Consider the following 23,553-nt stretch of genomic DNA (forward strand, 5'->3'; position numbering starts at 1 on the left):
AAAATTTCAAAGATGAGCCATTATGTTGTTTGGAATTTTCTCCGGAATAATATCCAAGCCACAAATATCTAGGCATGGTGAAATACTCTCCTTGAAGAGGTAGCTTTATATTCCTGGGGACAAAGTGTCAGGGTACGAACAAAGATAATTAATAAAAAGAAGATGGTTAACTGTTGGACTCTAAGACAGTCCATTACTATTAGACTAGGTTATATCATATGAATCTTGGTTTTATAAAGAGACAAATCATATCCCTAGCAGTTACCTTATCAATGAAAAGCAGTAATTTCTTTATGCTGATATAGGCCATTTGTTAAGTTTAATATGTTCAAATTTACTCAACCAAAAAACAGTCTCTATGAAGAATAAATAAGAACATGGAGACTATATTGAAGAGTTTGGTTATCCCAAGATTCTGGTTCCTCTAATCACAAGCCCAAGGATGTCCACTCCCTGTGCTGCTGGGGTAATGACCCAGAGGTTTCGAAATAGCGCCTCCTGGAGCGCTGTCAAACCCATAGCCTCCCAGCCAAACTTCAATTTATTAACCATAATAGAACATTTCAAAAAAAAACGTCCCTTATAAGGCATTAGCATTAGTTTTTATGAAGAAGTTCAGACCTGAAACCTTAAACAAACAAACAAAAGAATCATATGACAGGCTCCCATCTTTACAGAAGGAATATCCACTTTCAAGGAATACGTCTCAGTGTTTGAAAATCCCCGTGTGTATTAAGGCATAAGCAATTATTAGATGACCCCCAATAAAGTCCAAAGCACTCTGTCACTGGCACTCACATAAACAATCCATAAAACAAGATTCTACAAGAACACAGAGTGTTCATACCATTGAAAGAGTCCAGAATGTTCCCAGTGATAAAATAAATACATGATTGCCTAATATCATTTTACAAAGTTGTATTTTGGAACCCTCACTAACACCACAAGGGAACGGTTATGTTTCATAAGAAAATTTAGTGCACAATGCAACATTTTCTTCTGCTTTCTGTAGTGTTATTCAGATTCCACTAAGTATGTATTTTGACATTTAAAAAATCTTTTTTCTAGAGACATTTGCAATCCAGCTTTTTTTATGAAGTATGAAATGTTAGCTAAAGAGTAATAAGGTCAATCCTGACAAGTGGCAATTCTAGTAATGATCAAAGCAATATTCAGGATCACCCTTCCAGGCCTAATATATATATCTGCTAGACCAGATGGACAGAACTTTTTTGTATAGAATTAGAACTCTTACTATGGGTAAACATCCCATATACCTCGGTGCATTTCCTTTAAATTATTAAAACGTTGGGAACGATTTTCCTTTCAAATAAATATATACAGCCATCTTTCAGTGCTACAAAAGATTGTTCCAAACTTATGCATACCAAAATCTACAGATATACAAAGCACTTAAATAACAGCCTGTGATATTTGCATATAACATACACATAACCCCCCTTTCTCAAGATTTCTTTTAATAATTCATTCATTGTAAGTACTGTGAACATAGCTATAGTAATTAGGAAATGATAGGAAAACAATCACTACATGTTTAATATATGTCCATGCTAGTTAATACCTGTGAACTTGAGCTGGTTTAAATGGTTCCACCAATGCAGGAACCATGAAGGGCCGATATATGCCCCCACTTCCAACACTATTTTGTAAGTGATTAGATGAATGTTTAAAAACAAATGCACAAGGCCAGGGAAAATGGCTGAGCGATAAAGAGGCAGGATTAGAGTTCAGATTTCCAGAACACACATAAATGACACCTGTATTTCCATCTTCGGGGGAAAAAGACAGGACCCACAGAGAGAGAGGGGAATGAGACCAGCCATGCCTGTGAATTCTGGGTTTAGATGGAAGACTACCTCATTGAATAAGGGAGAAGACACATCAAGGGTGATTACCAGCATCAACCTCTAGTCTCCATGTGCTCCCACACTCATGTGTATGCACACCCACAGGGGCACACACACCTAAATATATGTAATATATATATACATATATATATACATATGCACTAGGTATATGAACACACATACACACACATGAACAAAAACGGAAGAGGAACCTAATGGATATTATTCTTGTATTTCTATCAAAGTGATGGAGCATTTTCACTGTTGATGTGACTTCAAGTTTGCAACCTTTCAAGACAACTCACACTCACATAAAAAGACCATAATCTCAGAAGGTATTCCGATGAGAAAACACGAAAGAACTGTTTTTAAATGAGGCCTTGGTATCAGGAATGACTCGACTAGATCTGCGGTCTCTATTTATATTACTTACACATTGCTTCAATTGCAATAAAAACTTGATTTGCACTTAAATAAGAACTGTAATTGTCACCTAAAACAACACTGTCTGTTCAAACACAGCTCTGAAAATGTCAGTCGCTTTTGATAGAGGCATTTAATTTCCATCACAAGAACACAAAGAAATGTCTAGAACTCTACAGTGAGAGTAGTAAAACCTCTGCAATTTGGAAATCCAAGCTGTTACTCCAGGAAAAGTGAAGACACAGGTTTGTCTCCCAGGATGTTTCATCAAGCATGCTATTTTGTGCTCATAGCTTGAAGTCATCTTTGCCTCCTTACTTTCACATAGATTTCTCATTCTCTCTGCTGCCTTCCAGCCACCTATATCTTCCCTCATGCAGCTCTACTCATCCATGATACACAAGCCATCTGACCCACCCAGTCTGACATATGTGTATGTGCTTTCTACCTTTATTTTTTCAACATCAGTGTGGACTTCGTTATTTCTTCTACCATTATATGTATGTGTATGCATATGCCTTGTCCCTATATTTCTATGAATACATAATTCTGTAAGATATTAAATTCTCATTGTGATATAGCTTATTTACACGAATACTATTTTTTCTTTAGTTAATGGGTTCCTTAAGAATACAATAATCTATTCATTGTAATGGTATGTTGGTATTTAAGTAGAGTCATAACAGGTGATCAGACTATTTGTTGAATGAATGAATGAATGAATGGAAAGTTATTTGAGAAAATGTTTGGAGTTAAAAAAACACAATGAGAATTTGAAATTATAGCTTAAAATTGATCGTACTCAATGCTTGATATATACAAATTGCAATGAGTCTACTATCTGTAAAATGCATAAGAGGCCTGTTGGGATGTAATTACTTGCATGTCCAGAGGACTGACCTACAGAAATGGATTCTCTTCATTAAAATGAACTCTCTTACAAGAGTTCACCTAAAGCAACTTTTAGATGCACATAAAATTTTAAAACTTATTTCACTTGTCTTTGACCTAAAATTCCACAGAATATGAACATTTTGGAAGAATGTTTGCCATCATGTTTCATTAGAGACTTGAAGGAGTATTGTCTTTGATAGGGAATGAGATCGGTAAAGGTAGTTTTACCAAACTAACATCTGCTTTGGGATAAGATATATCCATATAGGCTATAACTCTTCTAAAAGAAAATGCCTTATTAAGATACCAATGTGCCTTCTACCTAAGTCTGCCATAGTAGCACTGTAATTTTATCTACACTTTATCTTTATTTCACTTTATAGCTTGGATACAGTGGTTTGAAATCAGGAAAATGTTTCAACTTATTTCTCAACATTAACCTTTAAGTGAATGAGTTACAACCTGAAAATACATTATCAAACAGCTTGTTTTTATTTTCTCCTGACAGTTGATATTCATTTTTGGCAGAATATTCCCATAAACTTTCACATGTAAAATCAGATGGACCTCACATATAGTTAAAGAATTAAGGAGATGAGTCTCTCTCTCTCTCTCTCTCTCTCTCTCTCTCTCTCCCTCTCTCCCTCTCTCCTTCCCTACCTCCCTCCTCTCCTCTCCTCTCTCTCTCTAATGCAATATGACTTATCATATTGCAAAAGAGCAAGAATAGCTGATATACATCTATAACCTCAATACTTGGGAGGTGAAGGTAAGAGATTTTGGAATTCAAGATCATGATCATCAACATACGGCATTAAAAAATAGGGTGAATATGTGAGAGCTTACTTCAAAATACAAAGGAAAAAATAGCACAATGTTTTCAATATGACTCACTTTTGCCAAAACTGTTTCTCAAAACTGTCAAGGTTTATAAAAGTGTTCTCAGTAAAATGTAAAATCTTTCCATAACAGAAACAATAACTTATATCTTGTACCTTCAAAGAAGTTTCATACTTAACAACCATGTCCATCTCTGTACCTACTCAGTATAAGAAAATGAACATTTATTCTATTTTCTAGCAGATAAGCTAAAATGTTCAGACGTAATAAAATTTTATGACAATCAGACAAAACCATAAATTTTTCTGATCTTTAAGCACCCACACAAAATAAGCATCTTAATCATAATTTCAAATGATGCATGCCTTTATTCCCAGCACTAGAGAGGCAGAGGCAGGTGGATCTCTGTGAGTCAAGGCCAGCCTGGTCTATAGAGCTAGTTCCAGGACAGCCTCCAAAGCTTGAAAAAACAAAAACAAAAAAAAACAAAACAGTCAAAGATCCTTTCATTCTGCTTATCCTTCAGCAGTGGTTCTTAACCTTCCTAACACTGAGACAATGGCTGAGAACCACTGACCTAGCATCTTACACACTTATTGTGGGGTGGTACTATCTCTACCAAAAATGAATACCCTAAAAGGGGTGAAAATTGGTTTATGAGAGGTGACAAATTTGATTCTCTTTTCCTGGAAACCACAGACGCATCCTCAAGGCAGAAACAGGCAAGGGAAGGAAAGACAAACAGGGTTGTGTGTCTAAAGAAAGCTTCACCAGTGCCTTCCCAGGCCAGATTCTCCTATGGCAAAACTATAAATAGCTGCAAGCCTTGCTCAAAGTAAACCCGGAATAACAACTTAGGCTCTAAATTAAATAAGCAGAGAACTCTCTGACTCTTTAATTCTTGCTGGGTACTGAGGACTAGTAATGCATGAAATAATTTAAAGTAAATGATAGGATATATGTTAGTAAGGTCCTTTACATGCCTGGAAACAAATGCTGAGATTTAAACTAAGCACAGTAATAAAATAAATGTTTTATGATATCATATCATTTTTATTACATGATTATACAAGAGTTGTGTAACTTCACTGTCAGTGAGGAGGTCTAGGTAATCTATTGAGCCTTGGGCAGCAGATCAGTACCCATCCCGAGTATACACACGGACTTTGGACTCCCATCCAACAATGTGAGGTGCACTCTTACCCTGAACTCTTGGGGAAGGGTCTAGGCCCTGCCCTATACGAAATGACAGACTATGAACACCCCCATGGAGGGCCTCACCCTCCCTGGGGGAATGAGGGGGATAGCGGGGGGGGGTTGGGGGGAGGGCACGGGAGGAGGGGAGGGAAAGGGAGAGGGACCTAGAACTGACTTATGAAGCAACCTTGTTTCTTATCTAAATTTAAACTGAAAAATAAATAAATAAATAAATAAATAAACCATCAGTACCAGCGAAAAATGTATTCTATATTTTAAGATATCAGATTACTTCCTCTTTTGGAAGGCATGTTCAGTTTCAGTGTTTCTCCTCTTTAAATTCTTTTTTTTTTTTGAGGGTGGAGAATAACTACTATAAACAAGCATGAGAGAGGAAAGACATTGAATGAATATTCCTGTCCAAAGCCAAGTAAAGCATGCATATAGAGGCATAGTAGATTTAAATTATTTCTATTTACTCTAAATTTAAATATCTGAAATTCCTAATAATAAACATTCTCAGCTAAAAAGAAAAAAACTCACCCTTAAGACAGAAAAAAAGTAGTGGAAATCCCAGAAAATGAGATAATGAACAAAAAGAAATGCTCAAAAGAGAACATTCAAAAGACATGAACAACACTTATCTAAAAGTATAAAGGGAAACATATAATTTTTCACAGATTTAGACAATAGAGGAGATCAAATACCCATTTTTAAAGTAGAGTAAGAAGACAGAGGTAAAACTGGAAGACGAAATATAAGACAATTACAAAATAAGTTCAGGAAGTCAAATAGCCAAGTTAATACAAGTAAATTAAAATAGAGGAGATCCTGATGAACCAGTCTGCCTCCATCGTAGGTCTTAAAGTCATCTTAGAGTAAAGACACACTAGGCTCATTCCTGTTTGTGATTAAATCTCTGTTTCTCAAAGATGGGCCTATGCCCTACTTGTAACTTTAACTCTTAACTACAAGTGGTTCTATACTGTCTGTTCCAGGAAATGGTAGCAACCATGCCTTTGTTTCAAAAGATTATTATGGTCACCTGTTGTTACAATTACCTGCCATTATGACTACCTTACAACCACCTTGCAATCATGTCTTTGTTTCAGAAAGTTATAATAGCCATCATGCAACTCTACCTGTGTTTCAAAAGGTTGTTATGACTACCTTGTTACAACCACCTTGATATGTTCTGCTCCTGTAACTGCACCTATTTTTTCCCTCCATTTGGAAATCCCCTACCCTAAGCCAGAAAAACCTTGTCTTACTTATGTCCAATAAGCTTTTTTAAATAAAAGCTTGCTTTAAATAATTTGGTCATGATGATTTGGGTGGGTGGTCTTTCTCCTCCAAACTTTGGGATTAAGAATCCTCAAATAATTCTAGATTTGCTTCCACAACTGAATGCCTTGAGTTTCCCAGTGAAGACCCAAGGAAGTGGTGATGTCAACTTCTGACAGGATGTTGAGCAACAGACATTCCAATTTAAGATTATAGAATAGGAGAGAAGAAGAAAAGAAACGATCATAACAAAAGTATAGGATGTCAACAATCATTACTTTATAATTTCACAACACAACCAAAGCAAAAAAATAACAATACTGTTTTATATATGAAAGTTATTACTTCTTTAAATTCTATACCTAGCCAAACTATCACTTAACTACAGGGGTACACCAAAGACATCAGTCTGAATAAGTGGCCCTCTCGTTTTTTTCCTTCTCAGGAATCATCAACAGACAATACTTCATTAAAATGAAAGACAGAAGAACATATGTGGGATACAGAATATAGTACCAGATATATGAGGTGAGAGAAAATAATGGTGAAGAGATACCAACAGAAAGTATTATTAGGTCCACAGTGAACCCCAAAATGACAGTCTTGGCTCTGCTCACTCTCAACCACAGAAGGACTGATTTGGAGAGTCAAAAGCTCACAGGCAGCATTCCTCAGAAACCTGTGAAACAATTTTCTACCTACCAGAAAGACCTATTCTCAACAAAGTGCCTGCCACCCTCCCTGAACATCAGAGGGATTCCTGTGTGGACTGTTGTCTTTGCAAACAAGCCAACATTTTACCCAAGTGTAAGAGCTAGAGTAGGCCTAACTGAGAATGTTCCCCACAACCCCACCCCCGCACCTCCATCACCCTACCCTTCCAAGACCCCCTCCTCCACTGAGCACTGTCCTGCTGGGTCATTGCTGGGCACATTTACTCTTATGGCTCTCTGGTATTTCACACACACTGATGTACTCACATTCCCAGAAGTATTAAAAGCTTCAGAAAAAAGGTGAAGCAAAAGTAGGGAGAAGGAGGTGATAAATCATTATTCCAGAGCTATAGTTTAGAAAATCATCCATATTTGATATATTAAGTTATTTATTATGACTACAGATGATAGGGTCTTGAAGTAAATTTGTGGGTTTTTTCTGTTTTTTTGTTTGTTTTATTTTGCTTTCTGTTTTATCTGGATAATGTGCTCCCTGAGATGCTGCAGGGCCTATCCAATGAGAACTTACTAGAAAGAGAAAAAGCTGAAGTCAAACTATAAGAAATACATAGTTAATGATGAGAAAATTAACTTCATATATGAAAAATGAAGCAAAAAGAACCATCTGCACAAAGAAAGATGAAAACTAGAAGAAGGTTACTAGACACAAAGAAAAAAGGGGAAAATGGTGATTCTTCCAGCACACAGCAAATGTTCCTGGGAACAAACACAGAAGAAAAAATAAAAACATTAGTTAAAACACAAAATAAAAGCAAAGGAAACCAAGACCAAATCTTGAAAAGATTCACTCACTAATTAAAAGAGATAAAACATGAAGAGAGGTTGAAATATTTTTTAAAAATAAAAACAATATTAAAGGTATTTATAATACCCAATCTTCTGTTCTTACCAAAAAGGGTAGCTGGGTAGATGGGGGGTATTAAATCCCAGCAAAGACCCAAACCAGTGTCAGACTTAAGAGCCTTTGAATCTGGGCTCCTGCACTCTCTGTTAATTATTTATGATGCATTCTCATAAACCACAAAAATAATATCATCTTACAGAATCAACCAATAATTATATTAAAAGGAATTAATAAAAAACATTAATTGTAAATAAATTTAGTAAAGCATTTGTCACCTTTAATAATAATTATAAACTAAAAGGAGATAAGATTGGCAAAGTTCTAATAAAATGATAAATAATTCTGACAAGCATTTATTAATATGGGCATTTAAGTTATATCACGAGGCACTTATTTAAACATGTATAAATGTTAATTGATGAATTCCCTGAGTCCAGTATATTGTTTTCTTATCAATGCTCTTATTTCTTTCAAATACCCTCAAGTAAACACAAAGATGTTTTGTAATTATGAATATCATTGTCAAAATATAGGAACATGTTATAATTCAAAGCAGTTGACCAAGTAATTCTCTCACTACAAATATAGGTAAGCAATTACAAACCAATTGTATGTATCAGTGCTCACACAACATTATTATTACTTAGAAAAAACTTAAAGCAGCTTAGAGAATAATACAAGCTGGTTAAATACATATTTTCAAGGAAACAAGAAGAAATCATAACGTAAATAAGAAAAAGGTTACAAATAGATATGTATATAGCAGGATTACAGACATTTAAAATTCTTTGTTTATTTTTCTCTACAGATCACAGTATTTTATATTATGAGTTACATAAGCATTATTTTGAATAACTTCAGCCTCTCCTGGATATGGCCGCATAAATAAGACTTGAAAGATGGTAATACTAATAGACAAGCTAATAGGAAAGGGGAAAAAGTTTCACTGGGTTCTACTTCCAGAGAACTACAGGCAACTACTGCCTGCCAAGAGAGAATTACCTCTCCTCGGGATAAACCTCTAAGAAGGTTAACCAATACAAAGTGGTCAGCCCTGAAACCATGTAAACACTAATAACAAAAATGACCTCAGCAGGTTGTTTGTGCATACACACACACACACACACACACACACACACACACACACACACTAATCAAAGAAAAAGAAACTATCAATTTGAGAATTAGAGGGAAGACATACACAGAATGAGTTGGAAGGAGGAGTCTTGGGAGGAGCTGCGAGGAAAAGATGAAGTCAGGAATCATATCAAGTTTGAAAAGCATATAAACTAAAACCAAAACATATGCAATGAATATAACATAATTTTAAAGACTGTAGGTTCTGAAAAAATCAATAGACTTTTTAAAGAGTGGGGAACACAGCTCAGGGGCAGAGCAGTTGCTTGGTGTAACAAGGCCAATCTTCAATACCACTACTGAAAAAATAAAAATTGAACTAGCAAAGGAGTGGTGAAGAATCACAATAATAGAAAATGAAAATGATCCTAAGACTGACTTTATTCATTTATTACCACTCAAAACAATGTTATATGAATTAACCATTATATACAGACCTCATTTAATCGATCTATTTTAATTAGCAGCATATGTTTTTAGGAGAAGATAGGAAGTTTTATATGCTTTTATTATGGGGACACTGAAAATAGTTTTACATAGTATTTAAAAAAATTCTTGTGGCAGAGATTTGTCATTTTCTTTTCCAACATTTACTCTGCTGTAATCTTTCTATATGGAAAAGAGCTAGAAGCTTTTGACAGTGGATTTCCCACAATCGTTTGCTAGCTTGCTTCAGTTAGATTCAACTGCTGAGCACACAGAAGCTCTCTCCCTCTCTACCATGCAGATCCTACATCAAATTTTCTTCCTTAAAAAGTTAAAAATGTGGGATCTCCTGAGCTCCATCATCCATTTTGCAGTCTAATTATACCAAAATTTTATCTTTATTGCTTGTAATTAAACATTAATCTGTGAGACTATCTGACACACGACATCAGGACTTTTCTCCCCGGATACACTATAAGCTTTGTAAAGGCATGGATTCTGTCAATTTTGTTCATTTATGTACCATAAACTTGACCTAAAGCCCAACATATATCTGACACAACATATAACGGACACACAATATGTATTCTACTCCTGAGTAGTTGTTTGAATTAATGAATAAGCTATTAAATAAACTAAACAGCAACTTAAGAGCTACCCTTAAACTTTCTAGCCATTGTTATTTTACACAACAATTAAAATATTTTAAAACTAAATTTTCCTAGAAAAAGTACACTCCATCATGAGTTATAACTCTAATTATTAATTATATTGACTTAAATGAGAATAGCCTGTATTTAACCTTAGTTAATCAAACTAACTTTTAGGGTGTGCGTTCTTCTCTGTATAATTCTCACACTGTGTATCCAACCGAAATACTTAGAGATGATTTGTTCTCTTTAGATTTAGTTGGGATGTCATGGGTAGACAAAGAAAAGACACAAAAACATATTAGCTTCCTAAGATTAATGGCTATATTTTTCTTTTGGGAACTTGGAGACCTAAACTAAAATGTTTTCTCTCTGATTTCCAGTATCTGAAGCTGTAGCTAATGTAATTGCTTCCAAGGGGGAAATATTGCTTATATTTTCTGACTGGCTGTCACAATGTTCTCAGCTAATCCCCCCGAAATGCCCAGCTCAATATAATTGTAAGAATTCAGGACAGAATCTTTCCGAGGCAGAGTAAGCAATAAACTTATTTGTGTCTCTGTGAAGGACTGTTAATTCCCAAAGCACAAAAGTTTGTTAAGATGATGACAACAGTTTCTGATTTTGAGATATGTGGTTCTTGAAACAAAGGTGCTGTGGATACGAGGGTGTCCCTGTGTCATATCAAGGAAACGAGTGACACAGTTCTCTATTTTTCTGCTCTCAAGGGCAGGATTTATTGTATTAGTATATTGCTGCAGCTTTTTATTGAGTTGACCATTTCAAAGTGCACATCTGAAATGGCCTGGTCACAACTCTCTTCCTTACAGTCTGCTGTACACACACTTTCCCCTTCAGTATTTCTGCTTGTCTCCAAAAATGCTTGGAAACATTTATACTTATGGATGTTTTGCCTGCAACATTCTTCCTCCTTGATATCTCCCTGCTAAAAATGTGAAGTTATGCCCAAAGGCCTTATTTAAACATATAATCCCTCCTCAGCACTTCCTACGCCCTTCTTCCTTTATGTGGTCTCCATAGCATTTATCCCATAAAACATACCATTTTATTTCTTTTTCCTTTTTATCTGTTTTCTTCCTTCAGAGATAAAAGCTCCGTAAGACAAAGATTTTTATCTCTTTTATGGACTACTATATTCTCTGCCTTGACACAGGTACTCAAAATATATTGAGTAAACAAACAACCTTTCCATTACAAGTATCCAATATAAAATATTTCCACATGATGACAATGGACTCGATGAGTCCAGGAGTAGTTATTTCTACAGATGCAATGCTTTTTATTGGAGGAAAGAGAAAGTTCTGGTAAATAAGAAACTTTGATTAACTGGATCAGCCTAGGCTCTTTGGAGCTATAAATCAGCAAAGAGGGAGTTAAATATCAATGCAGTAGATGATCTGGGTAGCCATTGCTCTGGAAAACTGAAAGGAAAATGATCCACTGGGGCACCACTTGGCACTCCTATCGCTAGCTATGTTCATCAATTAGTGGGGGTGGGAAACACATGGTAAGCAGGGTCAGAATTCCCAGGTCAACACCAATCAAGCATCCTAGACAAGAGTAAGTGTTGCTGGAAAGAGTTGGAGATGTGGAATGGCCTGGTGGTGCAATTTATAAACACCTCCTATCCATCTGTAAGTACCATGAGTCACAACAATGACTAGCATGGCAAGGTTTACCCAAGGTAAAATGGTGGCACTTATATCTCAGGGGTTAAAAAAAAGAGTACCTTCATTATGAAGGAATTTATGTCTGTTAACTGTAAACTTAGCAAGCTATCTGAGGCTGATGAGGTCATGAACTCTTATTGTCACATTTCTAAACAGGCACAGTTCCCAACTACATACTAAATACTACCCTTACCATAGATACCTGTAGCTCTCACCTCTGTCCAAAGAAGACTCATTTTTCAGCAAACAAAGACCACCACAGAAATCCACAACTGGTCAAAATTGAAAGAACAATTGACTATGGGATGCCCATCCCCAGTTGATGCATCTACAACACAACCCATTCACTTCAGTCTCAGTGATCAAGATGGAAGAGGGGAGCAAAAAAATTCTAGGTACCACAGGACTGGTAAGTAAGTCGGCTGTGAGAAATGTCTTCTAGACATGATAAGGAAGCTGTACCCATGAAATTTCAATCATATGGCTGCCTTAACAAGACATTCATAATGAAAACCCAAGCTGACATGCAAATAGGAACGGAGAGAATTTCTCAAGGACACAGCAGTAGATCAAGAACTACAGGTAACCAATGACTGCTGAAAGAGGGAGAAGTGGTCTTCTCCAGGGACATGATCCATGACAGGTCATCCAATCTCAAGGGAGCAGTGGCCAGCTATAAATACATACACATGGAAACAACTGCTGGGAATTCGTTTCTCCCAATAGTTTCCTGAGTCTTAGGGTGTGGCTTTAGTGTGTAATCACTTCCAAGGAAGAGGAGGGAGGTGCGATGGCTGTCTCTTGGGCTGATGGTCTGAGACCTGATCATCATTCTGCGGCTCCAAGGGCAGATGACCGAGGCGGCTATTTACCTTCATTGTGTCAGTGTTCCCCAAACAAATATCTGTTATCCTTTTATTTGGGCATTCATGGACTTCATTAATCCTCCCACAGGAAAGGGAAGGATGGAAATGATGTCAACATAGTACTCTCATGAATGCTCAAAAGCTAAGAAATTTAAATAAAAAATTCACAAAACTGAAGGGTAAATATTAATATTATATATGTAATATATTATAATATATATACATACACACACACACATATATATATATATATATATATACCCTCCTCCTGGAGAGAATTGATTGGCTAATTTCTTTCACAAAACAAATTAGAAAATGCTATAAAATGGAAAAAAGAAAGTAAGAGTGAGAACAAAACAACATTAAATTGCAAGAAAATTCTCAGGGAGAAAAACAATTTTTGAGGCATACAATAAATGAAATTAAAGCCAGTTAGTGGACTAAAGAATAACTCAGACACAAGAAAACGCAAAAATGAATGGTTTTGAGAGATCTGAATAAAAACTCTAAAGTATAGTATGGAGCAATCTCAAAAGCAAAAATGTAATATAAAAACCAAACTACACAGAGGACAGTGTTGAGAATCCCATCATACTCACATTCCTGGCTAGAATTCTAGCATGGTGGTAGGAGATCTAACACCTATTTTGTGTTCATGTACAATATTAATCTGTGGACTCACAAAGCCAGACAAACCCAATATTAAAGAATTTCAGCTCCACATATATCATGACTATGTAGAGTGAGCAGCACTGCCAGGTTTGAATCCCACTTCTAACAATTACTAATCATATTCTGGTCGATGAAAGTGGATACAAACCAAGCAGTACTGCCACATGACTTTCATCCCAGAACTCAAGAGGCAGATGCTGGAAGGTCTCTGTGAGTTCAAGGCCAACCTGGTCTATAAAGTTGAGTTCTAGGACAGCCTCCAAAGCTACACAAGTACCCATCTCATCAACTGCTATGAAGACTAGATGAGCTAGCATCTAGCTAGAATGTTCTTCAATGATACTGGATTAGTTCAGATATTTTTATCTTGAATATTCACCAAGGTGTTAGGAACCAGAAACTGGTTTCTTATTGTAATTGATTAGACTGACTTAACTAAACCTCACCAAGTCACATGTCCTTGTATGAAGAGGGGACACCACATAGGAAAGTGACAAAGGACATAGGATGCTTTAGCTGCAAGAGAGAAACAACCACTGTGTTCCCATGCCCCAAAAAGAACATCTTGGTTTGCTTCATTGAGCCCGAATTGAAAAGGGTTCTAGGTTCTCACCCTATTATCCAGAATGCAAATACCTTCATTCCAGGGCAGACACACCAGATATCTATCTCTAAGGTCTTGTTTTAATAATAGGAAATAGCCCCTGAGTCTTCCCAACCTAACAGAGGAGTGTAATGTAACTGTTAACATTTAGGCCTTACCAAGCAGTTAGCTATGGAAATAGCAGATCTATGACAGGTGAAGTCCATGACAGAGTGGCATGGGAATTTTATAGAAGCATTGGAAAGCCAGTGAAGGTCTAAATCCCTAACACAGGTGACCACAAGCACAAGAGGAGTAACTGAAGTGTCTGCCACACAAATAACAGTACATTTATGTTACTAAAATAACACAGATATGGGTAGAATAAAATATATAACTGACATAATAAAAATGCATAATTGTATGAAAGGAAAAGTAAAGGCAAAAATCTGTCCTTTGAAAACTAATATATCAACCAACCACTGGACAAAATAATAAAAGTTAGTAATATTCATGATGGAAGAAGAAACACAGAGAGCAGGAAACAAAAAGATAAAAAAAATGTTTAGAGCAATTTTATCAGTGCATTTAGACTGAAAAACCATCCAGGATTGCTTGGCCAAGTTGAACCCATGAATGTTCTGTGAAGCTCTTTGCTCATGGTAATGATGCTTTCAGAGACACTTGCATGTGTGCACTGAAAGCAATGTACAATAGTACTCCTAGAATCGCTGTTCAGAACAGAAAGAAAATAGAATGCAAAACATCTATGTACAAGAGAATGATTATGCTTATAGTAACTGTGCAACATGGATCAACTGTGCAAAACCCATGTATTATACTTTATAACATACCTTGCAAGCACTGTTGGAAAAAATAGCAAAGTTGTAATTAAATACTTACTGTATAATACTGTGTACACAAATTCAAGAATTACCTAAGCTAAGGAAATTGCTTTTAGAAATGTGCATTCATGCTCACATGAAGAGGTTATTGTTGAATATAAAGGAATTCTAAATGGAACGTTTAGAACAATGATTAGGCTGAAGTCACTCTGCAGACACAGTCGGCTCAAGAGCATTAGAAAGGGTGTACTTCACAACTTGTTGTTGAGAACATTGTGTCCGTTTTTGGGAGCATGTGCCTATACAATTGGTATTTACCTTGCCCTTATAATTTTGTGTGTGAAATGACTCAAGACAAAAAGAATAAGCAGGGAGAAGGAGAAAGGAAGGAGGAGAGAGGGAGGGAGACAAAGAGAGTAATTGTTCATAAAATCCTTATGCAAGTTAGTGGCAAGGTAGAAATGGAACAGACAACAACCTAGACCTACTTCTCTGCAATGGATTGCATTTGGCAGTTTACGGTTTTTTATACAATGCAGTGTTTTATAGTGTGAGACTGAAGATATACCTCAGCAGTTAAAACTGTTTGTTGTTGTTCAGTAGGACCCAAATTCAGTTCCAAGCCATCACCTTAGGCAGCTCACAACTGCCTGTCACTCCAGCTCCAGGTTATCAGAGGCTTTCCTCTGGATACCATGGGCACCTGCATTATGGATATGTACATATTCACATCATTTAAATAAACAAAATATTCAAATAAACAATTTTGGTTTTTTGAGACAGTGTTTCTCTCTATGTAACTTCAGCTCTCCTGGAACTCGATCTGTAAACCGGGCAGAGATCCACCTGCTTCTGCCTACTGAATGCTGGGATTAAAGGAGTGTGCCACCACCACCTGGCTTAAATAAAGGGTTTTGTTTTGTTTTGTTTTGTTTTGTTTTTTGAGACAGGGTTTCTCTGTATTGCTTTGGAGGTTGTCCTGGAACTCGCTCTGTAGAACAGGCTGGTCTCAATCTCACAGAGATCCGCCTGCTTCTGCCTCCCCAGTGCTGGGATTAAAGGCGTGTGCCACTACCGCCCGGAAAATAAAGATTTTTTTTAAATTTATAACTAAGAAATAAAATAAAAAGGGGAAATGTAAAATATCGTGTTAACATAAAGAAGAGCTGATAGTTTTGTAATTAACACTGTGCAGAATGACTCCAGAATTCTTAAATGTAGCTTTAACAGTGGCCTCCAGTTTATACTGATTATACATGAAATGTTACCAGCTCCCTCACTCTCCTGCAACTGTGATTTCCCAGTGACAATCAACGGTAACATGGAATTGTGATCAAGTTGCCCTTGTCAGAATACTATATCACAGCAACAGAGAAAGAAGCCAAGATAGCCATTGTTAAAGAGGATTGAAAGTTTGATTGACAGATCCACCAGCTACTTTAAAGACAAAAAAATGTACATTTACAAGCACACATGCCTCTATAGCTCAAAAAACAAAAAAGAATTACAACATATAAACAAACTCTCCATAGATCTCTCCTTCAAATAAAGTCTCATTTATTAGTTTTAAATGCAAGGGGAGGAGTTTGCTATATAGACATCAAATTTCATACCACATCTTTCCTCTCTGTGTATTAATGCTCCATTTATTGCTAATTAGATGTACATGTGTAAATAATTTAAGTGCTAGATAATCCAAAACACTCTTAATTCCTCCTTCACACCAAAAACAGAGTAAGAAAGGAAAGTGCTAATCTTCATGGTGGACAGAGAATTCAATAGCAAAACCATATTTCACAGAAAATCTAAATTGACTCCTCAGGTTATGAATACTTGATTATGGTAGACATAATGCAGAAATAGCCACATTTAAACTCATTTGGAAAAGGCAGCCATTCGTTATGCCAAACCTAATGGCTAGAAAGGAGAAAAGGGAGTAATTTTGAGCTGACAGCACATACATATAGACAAATATTCTCACTTTGCTGTGGCAGAACAGAACCTACGGAGGTAAAAGTGGTATCCAAATGATGGGCCAGAGAGGTATGGTGCCAGAAAGAAAGAGACAAGGTCTACAGAAACTCCAAAGGAAAACTTTGCATATACTGTATGCACATGATTAATATATGCACCATGAAAAATGTTTTCTTTATAAAGACAAGGGCAGCCTAGAATTCACCTTTATTACACACCAAGTCAACATTTTAACATCACTATCTGAGAAGCCAACAGGGGACTGATCCAGACCCCCCTGAATGTAGTGTCAGTGAGGAGGCCACAGAAATCTCTGGGGCCTTGGGTGGTAGATCAGTATTTTACCATGGCAGACGAATGAAATTTGGGAGCCCATTTCACATGGAAGGATGCTCTCTCAGCCTGGACACCTGGGGTTGGGCCTAGGTCCTGACCTGGGTGAAATGATAGACTCTGGAGATGCCCGAAAGGAGGGTCTCACCCTCTCTGGAGAATGATGTAGGGATTGGGTGGGGGGCTGCAGGGTTGGTGGAAGGACAAGGGAGGAGGGGTGGGAGAGGGAGCTGAGATTGACATGTGAAGCATGCATGTTTCTAATTTAAATAAAAACATATATTAAAGAAAAAAAGAAACCTAGGTTAAAAAATGGAAGGAAGACAGAGTTAGTATTTTGCATTTGTTGGACAATATTTGTAGAATTGGCAGTAATCCTGAAAACACCAGGTTTCTCCTTTCAGTGTCATCTTGAAGGCAGCTCTCTGCATTTTTACTTAAAGAAAATTGCTAGGGGAAACCCATGCCTAATAAAACTGAACAGACCAGTGGAGACCACATGTGGCAATCTGTTTAAAGGAACCATCTCGCACAGACGGTGCAGGACGCATCAGAGCTTACCTTTGTGATGGTTTGCACTGGAAACAGCTTTCCCCCACAAGGTCACTACAAAAATTATTATCAGCAGCTTTCCTTTTGTTGCCTTCTGTAAGTATCTCTTACTCATCCTGTAACACAAAAGCGATACAATCCCTCAGAACATTAGATCATCACATTTCTGTAATCATGCCACATGCCAGTCTTCCATGATACCTTGACATAGGCATCCCCATGAAAGTGAGGGGGTGCGGGTAGAATAGGGGGAAGAGGGAATCATAGGATCGAAGACAGATCAGGCACCAGAGTGACCTCAAGTGATCTAAAGGTATAACACCAATTGGCCAGCTAAGCAATAGTGGAGGGACCACCTCGAATGCCCATTCCTGATAATGAACTTGATGTCTATAACCATCCGGGAGCCTTCATCCTGTGACTGATGGAAGCAGAGGCAAACACACAATTAATCACTGAACTGAACCCAAGGAACCCAGTGACAGAGAGAGAGGAGTGATGAGCAAATTGGCAAAGAATGGGCTGGCAAAACCAGCAGAGACAGCTGATCTGAACAGGGGAGTGCTCTTGGACCCCAGACCGACAGTGGGGAGGCCAGCATGGGACTGATCTGGACCCCCCCAAATGTGAGTGTCAGTGAGAAGGCCTGGGCAACCTATGGGGCCCTGAGCTGTGGATCAGTGTCTATCCCTGATATACAAACAGTCTTCGTGTGCCTATAGCACAAAGAGAGATGCTCTCTCAGCCTGGACTCTTAGGGGAGTGCCTGGACCCTACCAAGAGTAAAATGACAGACTCTAGATATCCCCTATTTGGAAGGATTTGGCAATAGGGTGGGAGGGAGGGGGGGAAGGGGAGTGCGGGAGGATGGGAGGGAGAGGGAACTGGGATTGACATGTAAAACAAGCTATTTAAAATTAAAATAAAAAATGATAAAAAAGAAAAAAAAGAAAAAAAAAGAAAGTGAATTTCTCACATTGAAGGCTCTATTCACATAAACAATGTTGCAATGCTTAGTTTTGTTGTTACTGGTGTTATTTGTGGTTGGTGTTCTTGTCCTCGTTGTTTGGAACAGGGTCTTGCTAGGTAGCCTATTCTGGTTTTGAACTCATAAACTTCCTACCTCAGGTTTCCAAATATGAATGAGGAATACATACATGTATGAGGTGCTAGGCCCAAATATATATGAACTCTGAATGGGAATTAGAAGTTTTCCAAGAATCAAGCAACATCTTTCTTTTGTCCCTTTTTATCAACTTAAAACAACTTAGAAATCTTGTCATTTCCATATTCATAGAAACATACATTTAATTTGTTAAGGAAATTTAAGTCATATCTATTTAAGCAACATTATTTGCTTTTCTCCCTCAAGATTCTTTCTTCAGTACCAGACTTCCACACATGCTCTATGGCATATTCACGTCCATTAACATATACACACAAAATAATAAAGAAATATCAATTGCTTAGATGAATTCATTCAGAAAGAAGTCATTTCAAATTTGTCATTTGAAGTGGGATTTTTTAAAAATCTCTTATTCCCAGCTAATCATGTCGAACTACTGTGTACCACTCCACAGTGGGAGACTCAATGCTGTTGAACTCAACTGATTGTACTTTACCAGAAATAGGAGAAAAATAAAAATTGGAATTTTTAAAAAGTTAACATTTTCAAACTGAACTCATACAACTAAGAAAAAAAAGATAACTACTTCTTTATAAAAAAATCAGTGTCTACTTTGTGGTGCCTTATCCAACATTTCTCTTGTCCTTCAGAGCAAAATGTCTACCATCATTTTGTAGCTGATAGAATTTAGAAAACTTTTAAGGCCATATTTAATGATAGAGTAAATATGCAACCCAGAATGACATAATTCTAACATCCTTATCCAAGCTACTGCAATGGAGAGGATAAAGCAGAACCAAGGCGAACAGGTTCCATGTGCATGTACACACTTAACCTACTTTACTATGAAAAACGAGGCAGGCCACCAAAATTTCTCACGGACCACAGTAGGATAGCCATATTTCCTACTATGCATACAGTACTCCTCACACATGCTGCAGTGTACATCCAATCTTCCCAGATTTCCTACCCATGCACACACTTGCTTAAAGTGTGTGGCTACATTTGCAATATTCAGTGTTTGGTTAAAAATCATCAACTAAGCATCAAGCAGCTTAGAATTCCTCCTATAGAGTCTATTCAAGACCATGTCGGCTATCCTTTTCCTACAGTGGCCATTCACTACAATGCATTACAATCCATTTCTCTATCTCAATCCAGTCTAACATAAGATTCTATGTATAGAGATAGTGACTCAGAAATATGCACAATGTGATCCAATTTCTAGTTTAATAGCTGGTATATGCATATTTGCTGAATATTGGATGAAAACATATTGTAGCCAAATATGTTCTATAGTTTTCAACACAAGGAGGAAGCAAGTGTGTGTCAATGCAGTTAGGAGGTGACAAACAGGAATGGAGTGAGAAGAGACAGAGAAATGGGAAAAGGCAAACTGAAAAGAAGAAAAGGAGTGAGAAATCAACTCTCTAGCTTTCTTCTGACTTTAAATAATAATCAAATTTGAACAAAATGGTGTAATGGGGTGATTAATAACTTTTGACAAAGTGACAAGAGCAAAGAGGGAAAATTTGAGAGGTGCGTTTCTTCTTGACCTTGTACAGGAACAGAGGAAGAAACAGCACTTTCTGCTGTTTTTCTATGCACCAGACTTAAAGTTAAAGTTTTCCACCACAGATTAGAATTGTCACTTTCGAGTGTCAGCCTACAATCCCAGTGCCAATGAGTCTGGGAAATAGGGAGGTTCCCAAGAGAGATGCATGATACCCCAGAGAGGTGGAATGAGGCAAGATCTCCTGAGCAGATTGGGGACATCAGGGGAGGGGTAAGGGAGCCAGGAAAAAGATAGGGGGATAAGAGGACATGAGAAGAAGGTATGGGGGAGCAGGAAGGTTGAGTCAAGGTAAAAAGAGGAGAGCAGGATGAGAAATACCATAATAGATTGAGTCATTATAGGCTTGAGGAGAGAGCTGACACTAGTGAGATCTCCAGAGATCTACAAGGATAATACCAACTGGCAAACTAAGCAATAGTGGAGAGACTACATTAATTGACCCTCCTTGATTGTAAGGTTGATGGCTACTTTATATGCCATCCTAGAAACTTCATCCATTGACTGATGGAAGTAGAGACAGATACCCACAGCAAAGCACTGAACTGCACTACTGGAACCTAGTGACAGAGATGGAGGAGTGATGAGCAAAGGGGTCAAGACCATGATGGTGAAACCCACAAAGACAGCTGACCAGATAAGGGGGAGCTCTTGAATCCCAGACTGATGCCTGAGAGGCCAACAGGGGACTGATCCAGACTCCATGAATGTAGTCTCAGTAAGGAGGCCACAGAAATCACTGGGGCCTTGGGTAGTAGATCAGTGTTTATCATGGTTTATGAATGATTTTTGGGAGCCCATTCCAAATAGAGGGATCGTCTCAGCCTGGACGCATGGGGAAGGGCCTAGGTCCTGCCTTGAATGAAATGACAGCATTTGGAGATCTCCCCCAAGGAGGGCCTCACCCTCCCTGGGGAATGATGTGGGGATTGAGTGGGGAGTTGGGTGAAGGGACAAGGGAGGAGGGGTGGGAGAGGGAGCAGGGATTGACATGTGAAGCATTCATGTTTCTAATTTAAATTAAAAAAAGGATTGTCACTTTCATCTGTAAAAAAAAAACAAACAAACAGATGAACAGAAACTGCAAGCTAATGGGTAAATGTGCATAGATGGTCAACTCTTGAAAATGGTGCCTGAGCAGCAGCAGCTTGCAAAGAACATGGGGGATGTGAGACAACTGGGAAGTGGTAACCTTGGCAATGAAGGATGCTGAAGTGAAAAGTTGTCAAACTGGAAGGATGAAAAATCACCTGGAATGTCTCTCCTCCTTAGCCTCTGTACTACAACATGTCTCAGTTAAGTCACTGAGATGTAGACTTCTGGATATGTTTTGTAGCCCCTCTACTCCCATAAGAAAAGTACATGACTTGTAATCAAATAAGACTTTGAAACTTCCTATGAGAAAAATTAATTCCTCATGAAGACAGAAAGTAAGCTTACCTAGACCACAAAAGATAATGAAGTAAAAATGAAGAAGAGTGTAGACATAGAATCTGGGGCCTGGTGTCTACCACCTAACCCCATCTTAGCTGCAGATATCCCCACAGAAATAAGCATCACATATGACAAAATATTTAATAAGTATAATCATGTGAGTCTCTGCACTGACCCCCTGTTCAAACCATGTCAAAGGCTCTGACAAGCAAGCCTACCATGGCAATATGCCTTTTAGGACAAACTGTTTCAACTGATAAGAGCACAATGGTCTTTATAAGATGTCAATCATGTTATACCACCACAGTGTCCTTTGCTTTAAAATCTCAAATTTGCCCATTTAGAGGAGGGAGAGTGAAATCCATGTTTCCTAACCTCAGGTACTCTTTCTGATTTTACATTTGATTTTCCAACTCAGTCAATTGTTCCAATTTATGCCAAATTTTGTTCTACACCTTAGCTTTGCTCTGTAGCATATTCTTCAGTCTTTGTGTGGTATTCTAGTTCTCATAATTGCCCCCACAGAGGTCACTTCCTGGCTACTCTGTCCTCCAGAATCCAGGCAAACACCTTCAGGTTCTTTCTTCCAAAATCCCACAGTATCTTTTGTACTATTATAATCTGAGTTAATCCCATTTGTTTCTCTACACATTTGATTACACTTGTATTTTCTTCTTTTCCTGTTAAAGTATAACTTCCTTGTAGTCAGAAATTCTAGAGTCACTGCTTGAGCAACTAGAACATCACATGGATTAGAGATGTCAAGGTAACTTTTGTGAATGAACGGTGTTCATTTTAATCAGAATAAAAGAGTTGAATCCTTTGTAGTGAAGACATTTCATTACATCTGTTAACTCAGTGATTAAAGGTCCACTATACATACCAACTAGGAATTGTGACAATAAAAATAGTATATACATTGGTGGTTAACAGAGAGCAAAACACAAAAAAGAAGTAGGATAAGAAGAGACAGAAATAGATCAGCTATTTCATTTAAGAAACAAGCTGATATCTAACACTCATCCCCTTTCAGTATTGAAATACATATATACATATACATGATGTATATTAGACCTATATAGGAAGATATAGACAGATAAAAGATAGACAGAAGGTAGACATTAAATGGATATAGATGGATATTAAAGTACAAGGCACGCTGGAGAAATGGCTTAGGGGCTTAAAGTGCTTGCTCTTCTTACAAAGAACAAAAGTTCAGTTCCCAGCACTCTCATTGGACAGCTCACAATAACCTATAACTACAGCTCCAGGGACCCTGATGCCTTCTTGTCTCCTCCACAGGCAACTATACTCACATGCACACGTTCCCACAAAAATACACATACATACAACACACAATCACAACAGAAATGAATCTTAGCTATACTTTAAAAAGTACAAGGTTGTGCTTATGGTGAATGCATAGGAATATATAAAACAATTCAGAAATAATTTTAATTCTACCAGTTTTATTATGATTTATGTCATCCAGAAGTAGGATGCCCTACTTTAATCATTTCTCTATTACTATTAATTTTTTCAATTAATGTCACATATCCATCATCATACTATAGGATTTGAAACTATATTGTCAAACAGGCTGAGCT

At 37.4% G+C, this 23,553-nt stretch overlaps 1 protein-coding gene across 3 annotated transcripts in view; it reads right to left on the bottom strand.

Moving 5' to 3' along the window:
- The window catches only part of Tafa2 (TAFA chemokine like family member 2), a 442,701-nt gene that overhangs the window by 113,155 nt on the left and 305,993 nt on the right, over positions 1 to 23,553 (bottom strand). For all 3 annotated transcript variants that reach the window (XR_001197054.3, XM_005079785.4, XM_040754780.1), the window contains one exon: positions 17,823 to 17,929. Coding sequence is in view for 2 of the 3 variants with exons in the window: in XM_005079785.4 (XP_005079842.1) it covers positions 17,823 to 17,928 (106 nt within the window). In the remaining variant the exon portion in view is untranslated. The remainder of the gene's footprint in view (positions 1 to 17,822; positions 17,930 to 23,553) is intronic.

Source organism: Mesocricetus auratus, unplaced genomic scaffold (genome assembly GCF_017639785.1).
Source record: "Mesocricetus auratus isolate SY011 unplaced genomic scaffold, BCM_Maur_2.0 Super-Scaffold_100011, whole genome shotgun sequence".
NCBI classification, from domain to species: Eukaryota; Metazoa; Chordata; class Mammalia; order Rodentia; family Cricetidae; genus Mesocricetus; species Mesocricetus auratus.